At 41.3% G+C, this 26,583-nt stretch overlaps 1 protein-coding gene across 1 annotated transcript in view; it reads right to left on the reverse strand.

Moving 5' to 3' along the window:
• MRE11 (MRE11 double strand break repair nuclease) overlaps positions 1 to 26,583 on the reverse strand; it is a 453,446-nt gene that overhangs the window by 392,715 nt on the left and 34,148 nt on the right. Inside the window, exon 4 of the mRNA XM_085621402.1 lies at positions 21,196 to 21,356. Within this exon, the coding sequence (XP_085477528.1) occupies positions 21,196 to 21,356 (161 nt within the window). The remainder of the gene's footprint in view (positions 1 to 21,195; positions 21,357 to 26,583) is intronic.

A 26,583-nucleotide genomic window follows, 5' to 3' on the forward strand; every position in this document is an offset into this window, starting at 1 on the left:
ACACTTAAAAACCCCCGATTGATTGATTGAACTCCAAAACTACTGAACAGATTTACAACAAAGTACAAAAAGCACTCTTTCTGGACCAAGATCTAGATTTGTGCCAAATTTGGTGTAATTCTGTTCAGTGGTTCGGGGTGTACTCGTATCTAAAATCCCAATGAAAAATTGCATGGAGAAAACTCATTTCGGGACCCCCCTTGTTTCTCAGCCTCCACTTGATGGATCACCCAGAATATTTCCCGAGAGCAGCTGAAGTAAGTGATAAACTAGTTTTGAAAATGTCGTGAAGATTCATCAAACGGCACCAAAGCTAGTAGCAAAACAAAAAAATGATAGGTCCTAACTATAACCACCTACTGGCGACAGCCAGTGGGAGATAGATAGAAATATATATATATTCACTGAAAATACCATAGGTTTCACACATGTTATAGTTGGCTGGACATTTCACTCGTAAAAAACCATTGAAATTCCCCCGTTATAGTTAGTTCAGCTAACTATAACTCGCGCGACCGCAATCCACTGCTGATGACGTCACATATTACATCACTGTATTCACTAAGATACTGTTAATAAGTCAGTTATACAATTAATTTTACAAAAAAAAAACAGCCATTTAGACACTTATTTACCCATTTATTCTTCCATTAACCTTCAGATATACATATATAAAAAATAATTATTTTTCAGAAAGACACATATTCACTGGATGATGTCATCAGTGATGTCATTTGAGATGTCATCAGTGATGTCATGAGTGATGTCACTGACCATGTCATGAGTGATGTAATATGTGACGTCATCAGCAGTGGATTGAGTGAAATGTCCAGCTAACTATAACATATGTGAAACCTATGGTTTTTTCAGTGAATTTGCAAGGTTTTTAAAATGCTAATTCCTAACTATAACGTGTGTGAAACCTATGGTTTTTTTAGTGAATTTGTAAGGTTTTTAAAATGCTAATTTATGTATGTATTATTATATTTTTTATATATTTATTTTACAATAAACTACCTATGTATATAGTTATAGATTGACTGTATCCTTTAATATGGAATGGCTCAGCTCTTTTAATTTGAATTTGGATAAAGTTCAACAGCATAGTTAATATCTTCTATAAACTTATAAATAGTTTAAAATGTTTTTTTTTTTTTTAAGGGTTTTTCACCGTGCGATTTTTAGAAAAAAAATAAAATGTTTTTTTCACCCTTCGGGGTCCTTCAGGGACCCCCTGACAAAGGCTAGGGGTCAGGAACTCTCTACCCTGCCCCCTTTTCACGTTCTCCACCTTTCTTTTTCACTGTCACACACAAAATGGCGTCCGACACTTCCTGATTTCGACCGATTGGAATGTTGACTGACATCTAACCACCAATCAGAATTACGGTCGTGGACATTTGGTGCGCGCACGGTGCGCGCATATAGATATTTATGTACTTTTAACTGCAATTTTCTCAGGAACTACTTAACAGATTGACACCACATATGCAAAAGGCACATGCCTGACCTGAGGACTACCTCTTTGCCAAATTTCATGTAATTCTGTTCAGCTGTTCGGGCTGTACCTTCGACTAAAGGTCCTATGGGAAAATGCAGGGTAGGAGCTGAGCGGAGCGCCCCATTAGTTTTGAAAATTTCACGAAGATAAGTCAACCGACGCCAAAGTTATTCAAAATAGAATTTTCAGATTTCCTATGGGAACTCGGTCCTAACTATAACTATCTACTGGCGACCGCCAGTAATATATATATATTCACTGAAAAAACCATAGGTTTCACACATGTTATAGTTAGCTGGACATTTCACTCGTACAAAACAATTGAAATTCCCCCGTTATAGTTAGTTCAGCTAACTATAACTCGCGCGACCGCAATCCACTGCTGATGACGTCACATATTACATCACTCATGACATGGTCTGTGACATCACTCATGACATCACTGATGACATCTCAAATGACATCACTGATGACATCACTGATGACATCATCCTTGTGTAAGAGTGGCAGACCTCCTCTTATCCTAATATAAACTTTGATACACACATTGAAAAATACAAACTAAAGTTTTGAAAACTATAGAGATACCAATACCAGTTAGAACAACCTATTCAGTAATTCCAAAATCTACATACGCATCCACTCATTCATCAACACTTCTATATAGTCACTCATACATGTACTCAGTCATCATATGTACTCATACACCTATACATCCTGTTACACACCTACACTCATACATAGAGTTACTCACACACATACTCACACATGCAAATAAACATCCATTTACTTGCATATACAGCTATACACACACCACTACACTTACTTCTACAGAAACGTACACATACTTACTCTCTTAAACAATCACTTATAGAAACACATACTTATTTATACAGGAACTCTTCCAATCTCTCACTCTCATATATCCTCACTTATATACATCAATACTCACATATACTAGTTTAAAACATATGGACTCACTCATAAAGACACTATTGAGACAGTCATTCACTCTCTTACTCACCCATACACACACTCATCCACCCATACTGTCCTGCTCACATACTGTCTTCAAAACACATACAAACAGTGAGTCACTCATTCATGCATCTATACGCTAAGTAACATCCCCCACTGAACCATACAGACACTCATAATGATACTCTAAAAACAAACTAATAACCCATATACACACTCATATAGCTACTCACCAACCAATGCAGCCACTTATACACAAAGTGAGACACTGATACAGATATTTAAATATTTAAACATTACTCACTAATACTTGTATTCACTAAGATACTGTTAATAAGTCAGATATACAATTAATTTTACAAAAAAAACCATCCATTTGGACACTTATTTACCCATTTATTCTTCCATTAACCTTTAGATATACATATATAAAAAATATTTATTTTTCAGAAAGACACATATTCACTGGATGATGTCATCAAAGATGTCATCAGTGATGTCATTTGAGATGTCATCAGTGATGTCATGAGTGATGTCACTGACCATGTCATGAGTGATGTAATATGTGACGTCATAAGCAGTGGATTGCGGTCGCGCGAGTTATAGTTATCTGAACTAACTATAACGGGGGAATTTCATTGGTTTTTTACGAGTGAAATGTCCACCTAACTATAACATGTGTGTAACCTATGGTTTTTTAAAGTGAATTTGCAAGGTTTTTTAAATTCTAATTCCTAACTATAACGTGTGTGAAACCTATGGTTTTTTCAGTGAATTTGTACGGTTTTTGAAATGCTAAGTTATGTATGTATTATTTTTTTTTATATATATTTATTTTACAATTAACTACGTATTAAAATTGTTTTTTTGGGGGGGGTTTTCAACGTGCACGCACGATGCGCGCACCCCCGCGATTTAAAAAAATAAATAATAATTTACATTTTTTTTCTGCCTTCAGGGTCCTTCAGGGACCCCCTGACAAAGGCTAGGGGGTCAGGAACTCTCTACCCTGCCCCCTTTTCACGTTCGCCACCTTGCTTTTCCACTCTCGCACTGAAAACAAACAAAATGGCGGCCGACACTTCCTGATTTCGACCGATTTGAACGTTGACTGACATGTAACAACCAATCAGAATTACGCTCGCGCACGTTAAGGTGCGCGCACGGTGCGCGGCTATAGATAGGTATGTGCTTTTAACTGCAATTTTCTCAGGAACTACTGAACAGATTGACTCCATATAGGCAAAAGGCACTTCCCTGACCTGAGGACTACCTCTCTGCCAAATATCAAGTAATTCTGTTCAACCGTTCGGGCTGTACCTTCGACTAAAGGTCCTATGGGAAAATGCATGGGGAAAACGCGTTTTGGGACCCCCCTTTTTTCTCGGCCCCCGCTTGACGAATCCCCCCGAGACTTTCAGGGTAGGAGCTGAGCGGAGCGCCCCATTAGTTTTGAAAATTTCGCGAAGATTCGTCAACCGGCGCCAAAGTTATTCAAAATATAATTTTGAGATTTCCTATGGAAACACGGTCCTAACTATAACTATCTACTGGCGACCGCCAGTAGAATATATATATATATATATATATATATATATATATATATATATATATATATATATATATTTTTTTTTCTTTCTTCATCTACTGGCGGTTGCCATAAAAAAATAAAATAAAAGAGGCACAGCCCCGGGAGATGGGGTCCCCGGGGCTAATAAAAGAGGCCTCAGGAGGGGAGCCACGCAGCTCCCCTCCTAGATTTAAAAAATAATATTAATTTAAAAAAATGATGGCCATGCCCCGGGGAAGGGGTCCACAGGGCAGAAATTGGCCTCAGGAGTGGGGCCACGCGGCCCCCTTCCCGTTTACATTTTTTTTAAAAAGGGGCAAGGCCCTGGGGGATGGGGTCCCCAGGGCCCAAAAAAAAGGAAAGAGGAGGGAGGCCCCCCTTCTTAAACAAAAAAAATAGCCGCATCTCGGCTAGGCCCCCGCCCCCTCCCTGCACCACTCAGGAAACGCGCCCCCTGGCGCATTGTAAGTTGGAGAATTAATTCCCCTTGAATACTGAGGGTCCCTGGGGGCCAACTAGCCCACCAAGTACCTCCAGTAGGCGCCAGGGAGCTGCGTTGCAGAGAGGTGTTGAGGCCACGCCCCTTTTTACACCTCTCTGCAACGCAGCTCTGTGGCGCTTACTGGAGGTACCTGGTGGGCTAGTTGGACCCCAGGGACCCTCAGGATTCAAGGGGACATAATCCCCAACTTAAAACACGCCACGGGGTGCGTTTGCACAGTGGTAAAGGGAGGGGGCGGGGCCTGAGGTGACATGTGTGCAAACACGCCCTGTGGCGCGTTTTAAGTTGGGGAATTAATTCCCCTACTATCCTGCAGGACCCTGGGGGCCAACTAGCCCACCAGGTACCTCCAACTAAGCGCCACAGGTCTGCGTTGCAGAGGTGGCCCAGGCCACGCCCCTTTTTACACCTCTCAGCAATGCAGCTCTGTGGTGCTTACTGGAGGTACCTGGTGGGCTAGTTGGACCCCAGGGACCCTCAGGATTCAAGGGGACTTAATCCCCCAACTTAAAACGCGCCACGGTGGTAAAGGGAGGGGGCGGGGCCTGAGGTGACATGTGTGCAAACAAGCCCTGTGGCGCGTTTTAAGTTGGGGAATTAATTCCCCATCAATCCTGAGGGATCCTGGGGGCCAACTAGCCCACCAGGTACCTCCAGTAAGCGCCACAGGTCTGTGTTGCAGAGGTGGCCCAGGCCACGCCCCTTTTTACACCTCTCTGCAACGCAGCTCTGTGGCGCTTACGTGAGGTACCTGGTGGGCTAGTTGGACCCCAGGATTCAAGGGGACTTAATCCCCCAATTTACAACGCCCCAGGGGGCGCGTTTGCAGGGTGGTGGAGAACAGGGGCATGGCCTTTGTCTACCTCTCACCAATCCCACTGCGTGGGGCTTACTGGAGGTAAAAGGTAGGCTAGTTGGCCCCTAAAGGACCCCAGCAGTGAAGGGGATTCAATCCCCATCCAAGAGCGTGCCAGGGAGTGCGTTTGCAGAGTGGTGGGCAAATTGGGCGTGGCCTGGTACGAGTACTTACCAATGCTGCTGTGTGGGACTGACTGGAGTTAATAGTTTGGGAAGTTGGCCCCCAAGGATGTCTTCGGGGCCCAACTACCCCTCTTGTTACCTCCAGTAAATCCCACACAGTGGAATTGCTAAGACGTCTTCGGAGGCCATGGCCCCCTTTCTCTACCACTCTGCAAACGTGCCTCGTGGCAGACTACGGGATGGGGGATGAAGTCCAATTTAGTCCTGAGGGAGTTTGGGGGCCAAGAATCCCTCCTGGTACCTCCTGTAAGTCCAATACAGCGGAATTCCTGAGCGTTGGTTGGACGCCCAACACCCTTTCTCCACCACTCTGCAAACATGACTACTAGTTAAAGTAGCATATTTCTGCACCTCTGGCTTAGAGGTAGGTTTAATCCCCCTGCCCTATTATGTACTAGGGCCTTACAGAGGAGGTCATGCTAATCACAACCCCAACGCAGAGTGTTCCCTAGTGTATGTAGGTGTTTTCACTGTATTCTAAGTGTCTTTTAGCATAGCACTGGCACTAGGCCTGGTTAGTCAGAGTCAGACCAGTACCCATCTAAAAAAGTTGCGGGCATAGGATGATTTTGCAACAAGGCCTCTTTCTGCTCCTCTGTTGGTTCTTTCTGCACATGTCTTGCTTTTTCCTGCACTTATCTTCGTCTTTGTGGACTTCTGTTGCTTCTTTCTGTTGCTTCTTTCTGCATTTCTTTTGCTTCTTTCTGTGCGTTTTTTCTTCTTTCTTCACATGTCCTAACTCTGTAGGCATAGTTAGAAACTAGCATTTAAAAAACTATGAAATTCACTTAAAAAAACCATAGGTTTCAGCCACGTTATAGTTAGAAATTAGCATTTAAAAAACCTAAGAAATTCACTTAAAAACCATAGGGTTCAGGCATGTTCTAGTTAGAAATTAGCATTTAAAAAACCTTAGAAATTCACTGAAAAAAACATAGGTGTCAGGGGCGTTATAGTTAGTTGGACATTTCACTCGTATAAAACCAAAGAAATTCCCCCGTCATAGTTAGATCAGCTAACTATAACTCGTGCCCCCGCAATGCACTGCTGATGACGTCACATATTACATCACTCATGACATGGTCAGTGAGATCACTGATGACATCACTGATGACATCTCAAATGACATCACTGATGACATCATCCATGTGATAATTTGATGCATCTTCTCTCACCCTAATATAACATTTGATACACTCTAAAATACAGACTGCCATTCTCAAAACCATAGACACTCCAACACCAATAACTACATACCCGCTCACTGATTCTTAGGTTTACACACACATCCACTCACTCATCCGTACAGTCACTCATACTTATGGTCACTCAGTACAGGACTATCACATGCACTCATACACCTATATAGACATTCACACACCGCCACTCATCCATAGAGGTACTCACACACCTAGTCAGTCATGTAAAGAATCAATTGCACTCCCGTTTACTCACCTATACAGTTATACACACACCAGCTCACTTACTCATACAAATACTAGCAAATTTTGACACTCTTATACAATCACTGATACAAACACACACTCATCCATACAGCCACTCTCAAAATCTCACACTCTCACTTATAGCCATTTATATACTCCAACACACATATATACTGCCTTTCACATATGTAGTTACTCACACATGTACCACTGAGATACACATTCACTCACTAACACACCTATACACACACTCACCCACCCATATAGTCCATCACAGATGCACTCTTGAAACCATGCACCCAGTGAATCACCCACTCACACATCTATGCACAGAGTCACACACACCCCACCCACACTAACACTCAGTCACCCATACAGATACTCAAACAACCAATCAATAACCCATATAGACACTCATGTAGCTATTCACAAACCCATGCAGTCGCTTACACACCAACAGACAGACGGATACAGACATTCACACAGTTTAGTCACTAACCCATGCATTCAGTAAGATACGTTTAATTACTCACTTATAGAGTCAGTCAGACACCTACTAAATCATCCATTCAGACACTTATACACCCACTCATTCTTCAATACGCCTTTCCCTATATATGTTAAACATATTTAAACTTTACAGAAACACACAGTCACTGGATGATTGCAATCGTGATGTCATCAGTGATGTCATTTGAGATGTCATCAGTGATCTCACTGACCATGTCATGAGTGATGTAATATGTGACGTCATCAGCAGTGCATTGCGGGGGCGCGAGTTATAGTTAGCTGAACTAACTATAACAGGGGAATTTCTATGGTTTTGTACGAGTGAAATGTCCAACTAACTATAATGCCCCTGAAACCTATGTTTTTTTTAGTTAATATATATATATATATATATATATGGGACAAACTTCTCTCTCGCTTCACCCTTGGTCCTGGGGTACGTCGCAATAAAGGAAAGCACGGCACCACAGAGAACACTTGAAGTGTTTATTCAGCAAAAGAACATCAGTAACACGCACAAAAGGACGGTCGACGCGTTTCGGCACTCAGCCTTCAACTGGACCATAGAGTCCTAATGTCCAGAGTGTCTTTTTATACATGAAAAAAACGGAAAAATAGAAAGTGAAAACATACTGGACTTGAAATACATCGTTGATCAAGGTATGTTATTTGAAAGTAAATAAAGTTTTTAGATCACAAAGAACCACAATAATTCATCCATCATGGTGATTGCTGTAAATTAGATGGTAATGTGAAATTAATGTAATTTAAGCAAAAATAATTTTAAAGGATTTAAGAAAAATCGCAATCAAGGTAAAGTACCTGTAGGCTCTAGAGGAGTCAATTGGAATCAGATAATTTCAAATAATTTTGACGAATTTCTAAATAAGGAGATCCTATTTGGCAATTCATGAAGTGAGTGATCACAACTTTAGACCACACACTGAAAAAATGTTAATCATTAGCGAATTTACATAAAAGTATGTAAGGTCAAGGTTGATTGTTTGTCAAAAAATTCCAAATGTTACCAACATGTAATTGTTTCAACTATTACAATATAAAGTTCATATGTAGATCACAACAGCAATCAGAGGAGAGAGAGATGAAAATATTGTTATGAGAGCAGGCGAAGATTTGCAATGTTTAGATCAACAGTGGGATTTGTGTATAAGTATAAAAGGGAGAACAGGGATGAGTCCATCATAATTGATCAGTTAAAGATGAATTAGAGGTGCACATGTAGTTCAGCATCCAAATTGTGTCCTAATGGGTTTTCTGTACCCATTAGTAATATCATTCTCGACTCTGCTCTTCTTAGCTCAAGAATGCGGTTTCCACCCCTTTCTTTTTGTTTGATGATTTTGATGCCTGAATACTTGAGTAAATTACTGTCACTTGAGTGAAAATCAAAGAAATGTTTAGCAATGGGATATGTGAAGTCCTTATTCTTAATGGCACGTAGATGTTGTAGGATGCAAAGTTTAAGTTTGTTAATTGTGCTACCAATATAATATTTTTGACATGGACATCCCAGTCTGTAAATTACATATTTCGATTCGCAAGTGATGTGATCTAGAATCTTTTCATGATGGCCATTCTGTAATTGGTAAGAAGTGATGTTTTGACCCTGTTCGCACGCCTTACATTTTGAACATTTCCAGAATCCCGGTGTCGTTAACCAGGACGTGGTAGTTTGTGGTTTGATTTCAAAATGGCTGCGAGTGAGAATATCTCCCAGAGAGGCAGTTTTGCGGTAAGTAATTCTAGGTCCAGCTGGGAGAATATTTTTAAGGGTGTCATCTAGAAGCAGTACATCCCAATGTTTGGAAATGGTTTTTTGGAATTCTTTACTTTGGTTGTTGAAGTCGATTATGAGTCTGGTTATGGACGCAGTGTCCTCTTTGATTCGGCCTACTTGGAGTAATTCATCTCTATTTTTGTTTTTAACTCGGTTGATTGCAGTTAGAATTACATCCATAGGGTAGCCACGTTGTAGGAAACGTTGACTCATCTCGACTATTTGTGTGTTAAAATCTGAGACTTCTGAGCAATTTCTTCTGGCTCTTAGCATCTCCCCGTAGGGGATACTCCATTTGAGTTTGGCTGGGTGTCCGCTGTTAGCATGAAGGATGCTATTGCTAGCCGTAGGTTTTCTATGCATTTTAGTGCAGAGTTTACCATCTAGTATAAATACTTCGACATCCAGAAACACAATTTTAGTAGTGCTGGTAGTGAAAGTAAAAGTCAGTTGGTAACTGTTAGTGTTGAGAGAGACCAGAAAGTTCGTAAAAAGCTCAATATCGCCTTCCCAAATGATGAACAGGTCATCAATATATCTTGACCAAAATTTGATGTTTTTTGCACGAACGTCTTTTAAGACTTCAGTTTCCCATGTTGCCATGAGGAGATTGGCATAGGTTGGGGCAAATGAAGTGCCCATCGCGGTCCCTTGTTTTTGCAGGAACACTTCTCCTCTAAACAGGAAGACGTTGTGTGTCAAACAGTAGGTTAGCATTTCAATCAACATCTCAGAATGTTCCAAAAAACAAATTGCTCTGGTGTCGAGGAATTTTTTTACTGCTGCGATGCCATCAGGATGACGAATCGAGGTGTAAAGTGATGCAACATCAATGGAGGCCATGATGTAGTTGTCGTGCCACTGGAACTGATCAATTTTTTGCAAAAAGTCCATTGTGTCCCTCAAGTATGATGGGAGAGCTGTAACATAATTCATTAAAAAGATGTCAATGAACCGGGATGTGGATTCTAATAAGGAACCAATGGATCTAACAATGGGTCTACCAGGTGGGTTGATAATTGACTTGTGGATCTTTGGTAAGAAATAAATGGTTGCCGTAATGGGATGATTGGTTTTTAAGTACAAATATTCTTCCAGATCAATAAGTTCTCTGTCTTTCCAAGCGGAGAGTTTCAGATGATATTCCTCTGTCCAATCCCTGATAGGATTCTTGGATAATTTTTCATAATGATCCTTGTTATTGAGTTGTCTGGCAGCTTCTTTAATATAGTCCTCACAATTTTGAATAACGATGTTACCCCCTTTATCAGAGGCTTTGATGATGATGTTTTGATCATTGCGTAGTTCTTTTAATGCATTGTGTTCTTCATAGGTGAGGTTCCATGTCTTTCTCATGTTCTTGGATTTAGTTGTAGATTTAAGCTTTTTAGTAGATGACATAAGGCAATTAGTAGACATTTTATTGATCTCCTCCACCATGATTTCCTGAAAGAGATCAATTTTGTTGCCAGGAGGAAGTTGAGGACAAAAAGTTGATTGGTTTTTAGAACCGCTGTTTCCTCCTCTGTTAGTTTCAAGGCCAGTGTCTTGACAATATTGTAGATCCGACATGGAAGAAAGATTGCTGGCACCAACTTGTGTAAAAGATTCTGTTTGTAATGAGGTGGCTGTTCTTAATGCTGGAATATCTTTAATACTTAAGGATTGAGTAGTTTCGCTTGGTGGGAGTGTAGAAGATGGTTGAGAAGGTCTTTCTTCAAAATATTTTTTAAGTTTAATTTTACGGCAAAATTTGTACAGGTCAATGCGTATGTTAGCAAGATCCATGTCCTTGTTGGGACAGAAAGAAAGACCCTTGTTAAGGAGTGAGGTTTGCGCTTTATTGAGAATTTTGTTGGAGAGATTCACAATGAGGTTGAGATTTTGTGGTTTTAGTTTTACTTTGCTCTTCCTCTTCCTCTTTTGGGTCTGACCGCCTCTCCTGGTTCTCCGTTTCGGGTTTGTGGTCGTCCTCTCCCCCGTGATGGTCCTTGGCCGCGCCCTCTTTGTCGCGTTGTCATCTGCATGAGGCGCATTTCCCCGGAAGAATCCAGGCTAGAGGTGGTCTGATCCTCATCAGCTGAGCTCAATTCAGAGCTTTCTTCCGACGCAGGAGTTTCTTGTCCGCTGTGTTTATCCATGACTACACGATTTCTGAATGTATCATATTTTCTGGCAAAAGTGTAAATTCGGCCATAAGTGTAGTCGAGTCTGTCCCTGTTAAATTTATTGGCTTTACGTTTTTCCACATCATCTTCATGTTTATTGACTTTCTTTTCCATAGATTCAATTAATTTAGTGATTTCCTCATCGGTGGGAATTTGATTCAATTCAGTCTCCAAATCTTTAATAGTTGTGGCGATCAAAGCTAGTTTCCTATCGGCGTGAGCAATCAAAGTGGCCATTAGTCTGAATGAGCATTCGTTGGTATCGGTTTGCCATTGTTTGATTAAATCTATATCCAGGTCATTAAGGGTGGGCATAATGAGAATTCTCAAGCCTCTGGGAATTCTTTTGAATTCGATGTATTTTTCAAGTGTAGTTTTCTCCCACCATTTATTAACTTCTTGGATGCGAGCCGCTTGTAATTCCTTTAAAATGCAGGAGACAGTTCTATTTTTCTTGTCTCCACTAGATGCGCCGTTGCCAGCTTTGTGAGAGAGATTGGAGTCATCGTTAAGAAGATCACATGCTCTCTGTGCTCGATTTGTTACTCTCTCAGCCATGGTGGATTGTGGGTATTGTGGTTCAGATTAGTTTGGTACGATGCAAAAAAAAATATTTCAATTTGTTAGTGCGTGTAAGTCGATGATTATTCGATGATTATTACTACTGGGGTAGTGTCTCTGTTACTTGACTAGTAATTCGTACTGGTCAATTCCGGGAATATGGTCATAGTACGCTGCTTCAAAAGTAATGGTAAAATAAGTAAGGTTACGTTCCGGTATTGTGGGAGAAAGTGAGCCGAGGATCTGTCGGTAACAGTTCTATGACACAGTTCCTCTGCACTTGAGCAGTTTGAGACTATATACACATTATATATATATATATATATATTTCAATGAAAAAAAACAAAGGTTACAGGGACGTTACAGTTAGGAAATAGAAATAAAATCGTAGAAATGTGTGAGTACATGTTAGTATATGTATGAGTAAGTGTGTGTGTGTGCGTGTAACTATGGGTGAGTAAGTGACTGTGATTGACTGCATGGGTGAGTGAGAGTAAGTGTGTGAGTAGCTCTATGGATGACTGACTGTGAGTGGCTGTATGGGTGTATGAGTGGATATGTCAGTGGCTGTATTAGTGAGTGAGTGGGTGTGTAAGTACTGGTATGGGTCTGTGAAAGGATTTGTGAATGGTTGTGTGGAAGTGGGTATATGAAAGGTTCTATGGGGGTGCGAGTGGGTGCATTGGGGATTTTGTGGATGATGTAATCAGTGATGTCATTTGAGATATCATTAGTGATATCACGGACCATGTCATGAGTGATGTAATATGTGAGGTCATAAGCAGTGCATTGCGGGGGAGGGAGTTATAGTTAACTCAGCTAACTAGAATTGCTGAATTTCACTGGTTTTGTATGAGTTAAATCTGAGCCTAACTATAATTTCCCTGTAACCTTTGGTATTTTTCTGTGAATTTCCAAGGCTTTTTAAATTCTATTCCCTAATTATAACGTCCCTGTAACCTTCGTTTTTTTCAGTGAATATATATACATACGCACACACACACACATATATTTAATTGGGGATATCTCCAAAGCACCCCATTTTTTAATTACCTTTACCATCTTATACCCCTACTCAAAACAAAACCCTAAAAACAGTTTCCACACAATATCCTTGCCCACCCCTAAACAACCCTTACCACCTATTACCCACAACTGTTATATTATGTTAATGATACTTTAAATACCTATATTGTTTACTTTCTAGTTCTGCTCTCACGCCAGGGTTCTAGTTCTAGAATTAGGAGGAGTTGGGAGTTGTACTGCCTAGACTGTAGGCAGGTACTGCGCTGCTCTAAAATGAACATATTAATAATTGCTCTGGACTACAGTTTGGTGAATTTAACACTTGTGGCGAAGAAGAAGAGGTACCTTCTAGTCAGTGCAGCACAGGAGTAGTATTCTCTTTTAGGATTTACTTTGCGGGTACTGGGAATTGTTGGGAGTATTCTCTAATAGCCATTTTACAGTCAGGAGGGTCGTTGGTATTCCTGATCTACGATACTGCCGCAATAACATCGGCTACAGTGTTTTCAAAATAATCACATATAAGGTACTTAGTTTTTGGGAATTTACCATTGCCCAGCGGCGTCATTTAATTCTTCTTGTGGCGCACAGGAGTCTCGTGCAGCGGAGGAGTGCATCAGGAAGATGCGCCACTTTAATTGTTCTCGTGGACTGCAGTGTCTCATTGAGTTCTGCATTGTTTTACGATCATCAGGAAGGAGAAAGTTACTGGGTGCGTATGAAGCACGGTGACACATGTCATCACATTGGGCAACAAGCACGGCAGCGCCATATTGGTGAAGGTGCAGTGAGTATTTGTGAAGCGACACATGGTATCACACGTCATCACGTGATATGGAATGTTTTTTCAGGTATTGTAATGTTAGCCATATCACTACTGCATTATACGAGCAACAAGGAAATGGACAGGTGGAAAGGTTTAACCAGGCATTGAACGAAAGCACTTTGTGGGCGCATTGTTTTGGAGGGGAATGGAAAGACAAATTGAAGGACAAATTGTGGTTGTATCGTTTCACCTCTCATACCACCATGGAAGTTAGTCCTTTTAAACTGATGAAGGGAAGGGATATTGTGTCTAAGTTGTGTCCTTGGTTTAAGAAGAGATAGAAGGAAAAGGAGGGAGTTAAGGTAAACAAGGAAGTGGCATTGGAAGGAAACAGGAGAAAGTCAAGAGTGCTTATGATGCCAAATGAAAAGTCAAGGAACCTGAATTTAAGGTAGGAGACTGGGTCAGGATTCACAAACCCGGGATGATGGCTAAAAATGATCCTAGATTTGGGAAGGCTTTGAGAGTGGTCTAGATCAACAGAAACAGTGTGGTCACTCAAGATGGCAAAGTTTGGAATGTCAGAAATGTGGCCAAATGTAAGTACAAGGAAGGGATCTCACATACTAACCCGGAAGGGATGACTCCTTTGAATGTTTGGCTTCACAAGTCAAGCAGACAAATTATTGCAGAAAGCACCTGTTGGAAATGGCCCTTTTTGCAGGGTTACCCCAAACGTTTTGCCTTCCTCCTACTCCTTTTCTGACTTTCTTTTTGTTGGCTCTAGGACTCGGAGCACCTTCCACTGCTAATCAGTGCTAAAGTGTAGGTGCTTCACCCCTAAAACATGGTGACATTGGCATATTTAGGTTACTATAAGTCCCTTATAAAGAGGTATCCCATAAACCAAGGGCCTGTACTCTAAATGCTACTTGTGGACCTTGAGCACTAGTTGTGACAACCACTCAAGTAGCCTTTTAAACCTGTCTCATGCCTGCCATTGCAAGACCTGTCTGTGCAGTTTACTGCTACCTCGACCTGGCATTTAAAACCACTTGTCAAGCCTTAGAGTCCCACTTTATTATACATAAGTCACCCCTAAGGTAGGACCTAAGTGACCCTAAGGGCAGGGTGTTGTGATACTAAAAGGCAGGACATGTACCTTTAAGTTGTATATGTCCTGGCAGTGACAAACGGATAATTTTTTTCACTGCTGTGAAGCCTACTCCTTCTAGGCCAGCATTGGGGATTGCCTTATATACTTTTAGGTGGTAATTCCTGATCAGAAAGGAGTGACACTATCATGTTTGGTATGGTTGGAATAGTAGTGATGAAACCTCTTTAATTGTGAAGCTGGATTTATTACTACTATTTTCGAAAAAGCCACTTTTAGAAAGTGGACATTTCTCTGCTCTTAACTTTGCTCTGTGTGCCTGCAGCCAGTCTCCAATCCACGTGTGGCCAGGGTGAAAGCTACACTTCTGTACATACTCTCTCTAGACAGCCACAAATACAGAAAGGATTGGGTGCCCGGGAATACATCGGCATTCATCTACATACATCTACATCAGCCTTCATGGGCTGAGAGAGTAAAACGTGATTCACACTTACATCTTAATGGGCTGTGTACTGCTCTTGCACAAAGGGCTAACCTACCTCCAACTGGTAGTCTGGACCCAGGAGTGGGCTGAAAGGGACCCTTGCACAATTCTGAAGGTCCCCTTGTAGTCACCCCCACATCACAGGCCTTTTGGGGTATAATTATGAGGGCTCTGGCCCTATCAACGTAGTACACTACTGGACCTGCAATAACTCTGCTGGAGTAAAGGCTGCTGCGCTATGGAGATTGACACTCTGCTGTGACTGACTGTTCCCAGGAACTGCTGCCCTGCTTTTCTGTGCTGCCCTGCTAACCTCTGCCCTGCAAAAGTGGACCTAAGAACACCCCCGATTGACTCCAACGCCTTGACTCCATGTTTTCCCCCAGAGGTGTCAGGGCCATGAAAGACCTCGCAGCGGTACAACCTACTCGAATTCCCCTTTTTTCTATGAACGTGCCCAAGTGCCGTTGGCTGAGAGCACCGAGAACTTCGTGGCTGAAACCTGTGTGGTCTCCACATGGCCCCGTGCTACTAAAAGCACCAGCTTTATGGCCTGGGGAACTGCTCTCTACGGTCCATGTAAAAAAGAGCGGTGCTGCCCCCACAAGGAGTGTACATGGAACCATGTAGCCTGACTGACGAGCTGGGAGAGTGCACACCCACATTACGAACCTTACAGGAGACATTCCCTTCGCTCACCCCCCCCCCCCGCCCCGCCCATCACTCTGTGCCGTGGCAACAAGCCCCCCTGTTACCTCCAGTAAGGTCCATACAACAGGATTGCTGAGAGGTCTTCGGAGGCCAAGCCCCCTTTCTCCACCACTCTGCAAATGCGCCTCCTGGTGCACTGCTGGCTTGGGGATGAAGCCTCCTACTACCTCTCAGCAATCCCACTGTGAGGGACTTACTGGAGGTAACAGGAGGTATTGTTGGCCCCTAAGGACCCTCAGTAGCGAAAGGGACTTCATCCCCAAAGCAGCAGCACTTCAGGAGGCACAATTGCAGAGTGGTGCAGCAAGGGGGTGGGATCTCAAGTGTCGTGCCGGTGGGATTTTCCTTAATAAAAATTATAAAAGAAAGGGGGGCTGTGTGCCTCCCTTCCCTGGGCCATATTTGCCACCGGGGACCCCATCACCCAGGGCCAGGCATTTTAAGAATGGGGAAAGGGGTTGCGCAGTTCCCCTCCTTGGGCCTATTACAGCCCCAGGGATCCCCTCCCCAAGGCCTGGCGTTTCTTTTTTTTATAATCCTTTTTTTAAAATTTAAATTAAATGGAAGAGTGGTCAACAAACCCCCCGCCCCCCCACCCCTGGCTGATTTTGGCCCCGGGGTCCCCACCCCAGAGCCTGCCCTTTATTTTTATTTAAAAAGAAAAATGTTTTATAAAACAAGGGAGGGTGCCTATTTTGGCCCTAGGGACCCCATCCCATAGGGGCCTGGCCAAAATACCGGGTTCTCTGGTCCCTCTCAGGGCACCCAGTCCTTTTTGTTGGGGTCCACGGAGGGAGCTTGAAGAACTTTGGTTCTAACTATAACTACCTACCAGGGACCGCCGGTACGGACCACTTTTACCCTTAAGGTAATACACAACTCCAAATATTCCTTTCCGCACTGCTGTGCTTTATTCAGCATAAATCATAAACTCCAGTGCTGCTCATAGCCTGCCATGACGCGTTTCGATCACGTAACGCGATCTTGATCACATGACCCGCCAGATGACAGGGAACAAAATAAATAGAATGTATGCACTATTGACTCTAAAAACATTAGGCCAAGTTAGTGAAAATGAAAAACAGACTGTTGCTATACTGATAAATATCATATTCTTTTCCAAGCCTATATCAATGTCTAAATACAATAAATTGATCAAATAAATATGATATTAATGAAAACGCATATAAAACACACATATAAAATACCTCATTTTGGCTGTAAATATCAGACCTTAAAACTGAACGTGCAAAGTAGACTAGTATTTGTACATTGATCTTTTCTGTATCGCTACAATTTGTTTGTAAATGTTGGTTTGAACGTTCACTGTTGGAATTGAAGTGCTTTTGCTAGACAAGAAGCTGAGTAGTTCGAAAACACCCAAATATTATATACACATTCTCTCCCAATTTAATAGAAATGTTAAAGTGCTAGTGCTCACAGCGTCCGTCAGTAATTCCATCATGCTAGAACATTAATAATTTTTAACTATATACAATATAGCGATACAAGACTAAGGTATATTAAACCTCAATTAATAACTGCTTCAGTGAGCCAGCACGTTTAGTAATTGACATTTTAGAGCTTTATGTGGGTCAACCAAAAGCAATTGTTTATGTACAGTCTGTTCTATACTAAAAGCGCTGTGCTATGTGCAAAGAAAGCAATACCTAGTGCAAACATAATGTGCAAATACCACAAAAAAAATACCTCAGCGGCCTAGCCATAATTTGCTAATAGAGGCTAAACATTAGTAAAGTGCAAGTTCTGAATTCATAGTTACTTAAAGCAAAACGTTCCTTAATATCTAAGGGAATCAATGTAATCTCTCACTAACTATGTACAGAACTTAAACTCAATAACTATAGATGTTAAGAAATTCATCATGGGATTAAAAGATCTCAAGGACATTGTCACCCTTAGGGCATATCAAGATCTAAACAGGTATCAACCTGACTAAGATGATTATGTGCTTGACTGGCCTAGAGGAAGTTGTGCATGTCTTCACTCGTATTTAAACCATTCGGCATCTTGGTGTCAAGTGCCAGTATGAAATGAGTTTCAAGTTGGCGAAGGTTCTTTCCACGATTTCCACCCCGTCCGGGTATGGGAACTGCCCCTAATACCTATACACACACACACATACACACACATATATATCTATAAAAACACACAATTACCCTATATATACTTATCTTGCAATGTAAAACCATATTCGTGGTAAAAGATTGTGTTGAAAAGGCAATGTGTGGTTAAGGCATTACATGGTAATGGATGCGTGGTAAAAGCATTATGTTATAATGCCCACATTATAAAGCACTATGTGGGAATAGCCTTTCTGTCCCAATTTCTCAAGGTCCACTTTAAATGCTGGGCCCTCCAGTGGGGAGTATGCCCACTCATTTACTATGAAGACCTGTGCTGCCTCAAAATATTTATGAATATTCAGCAGTGCTTTGCCCACAAAGTACACTGATCTTTGCAGTGTGGATACAGCAAAGCGTGCTGGGCTGTCCAATCAGAGAAGGAAACTTAAAAGTCTGTTTGTTGCCTGAAAGAAAGTGTCAGGGATGGCATACGGGCTATTTTGCAGTATGTAAGTAAATCTGGGCATTGCCATCATCTTGAATAGTTTTGCACAATGCATGAGAGAGAGTGGCAAGGCTCTCCAATGTTTTATATCCCTCTCCAGTCTCTGGAGGAGTGGGGCCAGGTTTTTCTCATATGGTTTTCGATATCTGTAAACCCAGGTATTTAAAATGTTGTGTGGCAAATTTCAATGGCAGAGGTAATGTTCCTCTCACTATCCAGCTTCCATTTGAAAAATCAAGAATTTCTCCCTATTTCCCTTCAATCCCGAGTAGGCACCGTAGATTGTAAAGACTTCACTGAGGCATAGTAGGGTAGAGTGACCAGAAAGTTAAAGCCAAAAACCGGGACATTTTATGAAAATAGAAGGACTACAATTTTACTTCAACCGAGTACACAGAATGACAGCGCTCCTCAGCAGAAAATTACAGAACACGCAGTAAGAACATACATAAAATGCAATTTTTAAACCCAGTAACTTGCCTTTTAATTAAATTGTTTTCTTGAAACAACTGCTAACTCTCCCTGCTTTTGTAAAACATAAAAAAGCCCCTCCCGCCGTTTTCAGTCGACCCTCTTTAAAAACCGGGACATGAGCTAAATTTCTTGAAATCTCCTGGGACAGCTGGTGTAAAACTGGGACCGTCCTGGCAAATCTGGGACGCCTGGTCATCCTATAATAGGGAGGTGTCAGGTTCCACAAAATATAGCAAGATATCATCAGCGTATAGCGATTTTAGGTCCTCCCAGGACTCGCCCCTACTCCACTCTGTATCTGGGCATCGACCCAAATCGACTCAGCTAGGGCCTCTATTGCAATGGAGAATAGCATTGATGACAGAGGACACCCTTCTGAATGGAAATTTCCTGGATAAGACTCTGTTTACTTTAAGCTTGGATCTTGGGTTCATATAGAGGAGCCGTGTCCAATTAAAAAAGTTTGGACCGAATCCCATTTTCCTCATGATGGCCAACATGAATGGCCATTCGAATGCCATTCGAATGCTTTATTTCAGTATGAAGACGTGATCGCCAGCAGATCTCCAATTTATCCATGATATTGTATAAGCGTTGGAGGTTCAGTTTCGTTGACCTTTGAGGTATAAACCCATTCTGTTCCGGGTGTACCAAGTCTGAGATCACATCCTGTAGTCTATTTACTAACACCATGGCCAAGATTTTTGTATGCGCATCGAGGAAGGGTATCGGTCTGTATGGCTCCCATCTATCTTGGAGTTTCCCTGCCTCGGAGATAAGTCCAATTGTCGCAGTGTGTAAATTTACCAAATGTTCTTCCCCTCAATATGCCGTCATGTACATCCCGTGTAGTGGGGACGCTATCTTGCCTGCCATTCTGTGTCAGTATTCTGCTGGTAGCTCATTCGGACCCAGTGTCTTCTGTAGAAGTGCTAGGAGTATTTTGGCTTGTGTTAGGTCACTCTCTAATTATAGGGCAGTGGCCTTCTCCAGCCATCTGCAAGGACAGTCCCTGAAGGACATCTGTAGTCAGCCATTATGTTCGCTAGTTCCTCGCAACCCTTATAGGAACCTTTCTAAAAAAAAATAGTAAACAGCTGACTACTCTCCAATTAGATAGGAGATGGAACTTAAATATTGCAAGGCACATGCTTTATACTCAGCCAACTCAATGACCAATCAAAAATAGGTCTTTTATTTGCACACAGTAATGTAGGGTAGTTAAAATGATATGAAAAGGAAGATCCAGGAACATTCAAGGACCCAGATCCAAAACAGTTAAAGCATTATTCCGGTGATGCTCTATAATTCAAGTAACATGCGGCTATATGGCAAATAGTATTATATGGGGGATGGGTTGGGTGTTCTCCGCTACCTTCCAGAATTTCTGAGAATCTGCAAAAACAGTCTCAGAAAGTAAACATACTCAAAGTCAAAGAGTCTGTGCCCAAACAATGGGACTCCCATGGATCTTTCTGTAGGTGCCCTGGAGCATTTGGCACAGTTTAGGAAGAACGTGTCAGTAATCAAGCTGGTTCCAGCTCGAAGTTAACACAGGCGTCTTCAGTGGCTGGTCAGGGGCTTCTACAAAGGAAAGTAACAAAAAATAACAAAGCTTCAAGCTCCCATGTCTCAAAGCTGGTCGGTTGTGGTGAGGTTTTTTATTTGCAGAGACATCCATGGGACATCCCCTGGACCTACCAGATCATCAGTTGGGACAAGGGTTATGGTTCAACCATAATTTAAACAAGAAAAACTCCAAAGCCATAGAAATTTAGTTCTTGGTCCAGGTCTACAAGCCATTCACCCTTTCATATAGGTTTCACTGAGAGAACACTTCAAATGAAATGCACCATATGCCCGGGAACAAGCAAAACTACTTTAGTAGGGTTCAGCAGAACTACAAAACTATCACTTTAGTAGTTTCTGATTTAACAATACTGATACTCACTTGCTATAACTAAAGTTGACTGACTGGTCACTCAGAACTTCAAATTGAATAGGTCGATCACCCATGCAGTACTTCCTAAAAAGCTCAAGGCACGTGTGTAAAGCTCGTCGAGAGGGTTTGTTGTCATGAAAGAGGTCACCACCCAATAGTAAAAAATCCACCTGCAGAGTGAAAAGAATAGTGTTCATGTTATTATCAGCAGCATATAAACCTGAACTTTTTTTTATCAGGATGCACTACAATTCCTTGTGTGGTGAGAAAAGGAGAAAGATATGGCGAGAGAGGGGAGTGATTAACATAGTAAGGAATGAAAGGAAAAATGAAATCAAATATTCACTGTAAAGTATACCAAAATGAGGCAAAATCCTGTAGGACCAATCACAAATGTAGTCAATTACATTTGTGAACTATGCATTTCATACTTATCCATTTCCTCAGAACTGTGTAAACTATGCATGATGTAAAGTGTGTGTGTAAGCTGGTGACTAGTAGTAATTACCCTAACTCTACATGTGCGTGCTGCATACAGCCCCTATTACTAACCATTCAATGGTCAAGAAATTAGAAGAACATTGTCTTAGTTTGTTTTTTTCAATACAGTTTCTTACTATAATTCAAACATTTTACTCACATTGGTGTACCCTCACTACACAAGTCATTTCTGGGTGGACAGATTCTCACACCCGCTTAATCCCTTGCAACAAAACCATTTGGGCAATGATATGCAAGACATAGCACCTAACGCCCCTACATACAGCCCTTCCATATTTAGGGCCACACTTTTAGCAATACATTTTGTGTAATTGCTCTCCAAAAGTGAGTGGCTGCCTTACGAAATGTAGATTCTCTGCCCCCAGTATACAAACATTCCTTCTCTTTCAGTTCATCGCAAGATCAGGGATTTATTTGTGAGTTAGATGTCCAAATAAGTCTCAAAACACACTTTTAGCACTTAGTGATTGTCCAAAATGATTAAATTTTCAGTAGTAACCTAATTTGTGTTATGTTTCTACTAATCCTTTGCCCCCTACCCAGAGTTGACCTTTTTTCCCACCAATGTGGATAGGATTTATATGTACGTTGTTAACATGTACAACTTAAACGTACATTCCACTGTTATAAACTGAATATAAAGTACACCTTTACACATTACAGCTACTGCCAGGTGCAGCGAACACTTATGCCTAAGAATCTCCAACCTTGCATACAGGAGTTGGTGAGTTAGTTTAAGTAAAATAAGAAATAATCAATTTAAAAGACTATAATAGCTAACAAAAAACACCCACAACCATACCTTTAATATTTAATAACAAAAACGTTTGAGAACATGTGGATGAGTGCAACGGGAGATTTAATGCATTATCAATTCATACTTGTAGGAGCTTTATGCACAAATGTGGCATGACAAGAAGTAATACTGATCAAGCGAAGAGAATGGGACAAGCGTGAGCCATCGTGTACTAAATGCACAACGGTGGAAGCTTGCACTAAATATCATTTTCTTATTTTCCTTGACTGCTCTGCTTTACATTTTTGTCATCACTAGCACGCAGTTTCAAGAACTAGTCCTTCACATTTGTAGCACCCACTTAAGAAATACAATAGTTTCCCAAAAATAAGACCATGGTAGTTGAGAGACACAGATAGATCATCGGAATGGAGCAAAGTTATAAAATATAAATAATTCTTCATTATCAATTCCACTGTCTGCTTTGCACATACTACATATGACTACGCATTCACTAATCTGCATTCCTTCCAAAATGTTATCTGCTCCTGGTACAAGGCTGTTCGTACAATGGTATTCTCCGCCTACCGATGTAGGTGGCATAAAGGGTGATGGCGTTAGGGGCGTAAAAATACAAATTTGCAGACGTGCTAACTCATGCAGGGTTGAGGAAGATGAGTATCCAAGAAAGCCCCTGTGAAATGAACAGTTTAGGTGAGGTGAGTACTTTGGCATGTAGCCCAGGGCTTGGAGGATTCCCAGAACAGAGTGACTTCTGAATGGGACACCTGCGTTATCTGGGCCGCTATTCCATCATGCCCACAGACAATACATGCACTTCTACCGCTCCACCTGCTAGCTAAGTTAAGGTGCTGCTCCTGACAAAACCTTGATTATGATCCTGGAGCAGCATGATATATCTGCTAGGAAAAGGAGCTACTGCTCAGTCTAGTCCTTCACCGCCACCTTAAGAAGGGCGTAAAAAGTTGGTGTCTCATACATCTAGTGAAGGAACAACCCTCACCTCAGAGCATATAGATGACAATCAATATGGATAAGGCAGTGTGCTCAAATGTGCAAATAGCTCTGGCGAAAGAGCAAAAGTGGGAGTCATGAACTTGTTTCTCATTTAGGAATTTTTCAACTGTTTTAAGCTCCAATAATTTCCACTCTCCGAGGAAAGATCTAGCAATCCCAATCCAAAGCAAACATGAGGAGTAGATCAGATGAGGGTGAAATAAAGAGACAACATGATTATTTTAACATCTATAACTCCTGTCTGGCAATGGTGAAATTATAGTACATTGTGGGTATATGTGTCCCATGAAGGTGACGTGAATTTAGATCACAATGGAAACAGACTCCATTAGTCCTTTCTTGAATGCACATTTACTTTGTAGTCTAGAAACTATAAGGGGGCAGCTGTGATGCATGTCCAAAAATATAACCACAGCCTTTGCGAAACTTATCTTTTCCCCATTTTCCTGCTCACTGATGGTGTGGAATTGGTGTAAGCTGTGTTGCGGGCATTACTGTGAAGTACGTATTGCAGGATCCGAGAATAACAGTAGTTTTTTATAAGACAAACCCCCCCCCGCCTTACTGAAAATGAAAAAACACATCTTTAGAACGTCTTTGGGGAGCATTCCAGATGTGCATGCCATAAATAGGAAGCTGCTGTCACATACACTTTTTACAGTACTGACACTCTTCTAGTTAGCTTTTAATAAGGTACAAATTAAATCTGCACGTGCATTAAAACAAGGTTTAGAAATGCACATGCCCGAAGTTGATGAAAACTACTGGCAAAAAAAACCCATCTAAAATGCATTAAAAAAGTGTGTTTAACAACCACTTTTGCTCAGCGTTCTCTTTCGGATTTGATTCAACCAGCTATCCTGCTATTTCCCTGTACCTCCTTCCTTTCTGCCTCTCCTCTAAAAGATTTTAAATCCTTCAACCTGCGCAAAGTAAGAGACTGACACATTCAGAGACATGGTCTCTTTGTCATGCACTTAGTTAGTCACAGTCACTCACACACCATAACAGATTTCCACACTCTCAACCACATTGGCTCAAATCACACTGTAAGTCACGCTCATTGTCAGGCCAGCTCTCTCTCACCGTGGGAACTCAGGCATAACTGGGCAATCCTTGTAACATCACTGGAGTGGGGCGTCATCTCGCGCCCCAAAACAATCGCACAGCTAATTATGCCACCATGGCGATAATGTATTCATTCATAGTAATCAATAGTAATCAATGTACTACTTGTATTCCATAATTTCTCATCACTTTTCTCCAACTTTTGTTTGAATCCACACGCGGAGTGTATATGCAATTTCCCAAACTTCTACTGTTCCAACTGTGTCCATGCGGACCTCTTGCAAGAACATGACTGAAGAATAATTCGTTTCAGGCAGCGTTTATTCGATGAAAATACCGAATGCATTTCGGGCTCAAAACACCCTTCTTCGGGGGTCACTGTAAATAATTGGTTTTAAATTATGTGGACTGGCAGCAAAAGAAACAGCAGGGTGTACAGACACTTAAGAATGCATCCACTGCACGTTTTCTGATCACAAAAGTCTCAAAGTTCTGCTTAGCCATATATTTGTGATTCTTTTCTTACACTTCAGACAGATGATGCAAGAGGTGCTTGGGTGTATTATCTGTTGCCCAAAGCTTTCTAGTCACTTATTGACATGAGTGGCAGTTGTTGGTCAGTGCGTGACAGGTACATGTCTGTCAGACTGATGGACGTGTCACCAGGCATCAATAATACCATAGCTGTTGCATCCCAAGTTTGAATAAAAAGGTAGAAGTCCTAATGATGACCGGCATAAGAACCTTGGGAAGAATACTATGCTATGAAGGCAAACAGAAAGCATTTGAATGGGAAGCTGCTGATGGTTGACAGCACTCTGCAGTTTATGCTGAATAAATCCTACTGTCATCATTTCAATGTTTGGACCTCATCATTCTGAAAGGAGATCACATCTTGGTGATGAGGATGGGATGGTAGGAAGTATTACCTCTAAGAATGTTTGACATTAAGAATAAGACTACACAGACAACTGATGTAAGTGCCCATGGTTTTGGGGCTGTACTAAGCCAAATTCTGGATAACAAAGAAATTGTAAAACCTTGCCCTATTTTGGGCAGTTAGACATTTCAGAACATACTACTAGAGGGTTTGGTTTTGTATCCCCATGGACTAGGGATGATTAGTAAATATGGAGGAATTCAATTTTGTGGTAGAATGTGTGGAGGTCAAAAACAATGTGTTTGCAGATGGCTTATCAAGAAAAATCATGGTGCTGACACAGAGTGATTTGGAACAAGAATGGGTGGCTTATGTAACACATGTAGACCTGAGTGCCATATTAGAGGATGAGTGGAGATTGGACTGACCCATCAGGGTCACATGGGAAGACGGAGAACCAAGAGTAGGATAAAAGAAATATAATAACGGCAAGATATGGATAAAGAGATTGAAGCAAAAGTCAAAGAGTGTTACTTATGCGCTAATTGTGATGAAGTCCAAAAACCACATTCGTAACCCCTACAACAGGAGGAAGTTCCTATGAGGCCTTGGGCAAAAGTTGCCATCACTATAAAAGGCCTAATGGACAAGCTTGGGACACTGAGCAAATTTATCATAGTGATGGTGGATTTCTTTTTAAAATGGTTTGAAATCGAATTTGTAGCTGAAATCACATCCAGGAAAATGAGAAAATTCCTAAAAATAATTTTTAGAGTGAGAGCTATCTGGAGGAGTTTATCTCAGATATTGGTACCTAACTGTGTTCCAGTGAGATGGAGAAATATTTGGTAGACCCCATCATTGTACAGGAGAAAACTGTGGTCTATAACCCAAAAGCCACTAGTTTAGTAGAAATGGTTAACAGCGTGAATAAGGCCAGTATATATTTGGCAATGGTAAAAGGTAGGTCAGTGACTGAACATGTGAATTAGATCGTGTGGTCATATAAGACAACTGTCCACGATACCACAAAATATACACATTTAAGTTACCATGAGGTAGGAAACTCAAAACTATGTTGGTGTCAAGTGTTGTGAAATTGAAGAGCAGATGTGATACTAAGGAAACTGAGGAGAATATCAAGAAGAAGCAAGGAAAATACAAGTCATAGTAT

Source organism: Triturus cristatus, chromosome 8, assembly GCF_964204655.1.
Source record: "Triturus cristatus chromosome 8, aTriCri1.1, whole genome shotgun sequence".
NCBI lineage: Eukaryota > Metazoa > Chordata > Amphibia > Caudata > Salamandridae > Triturus > Triturus cristatus.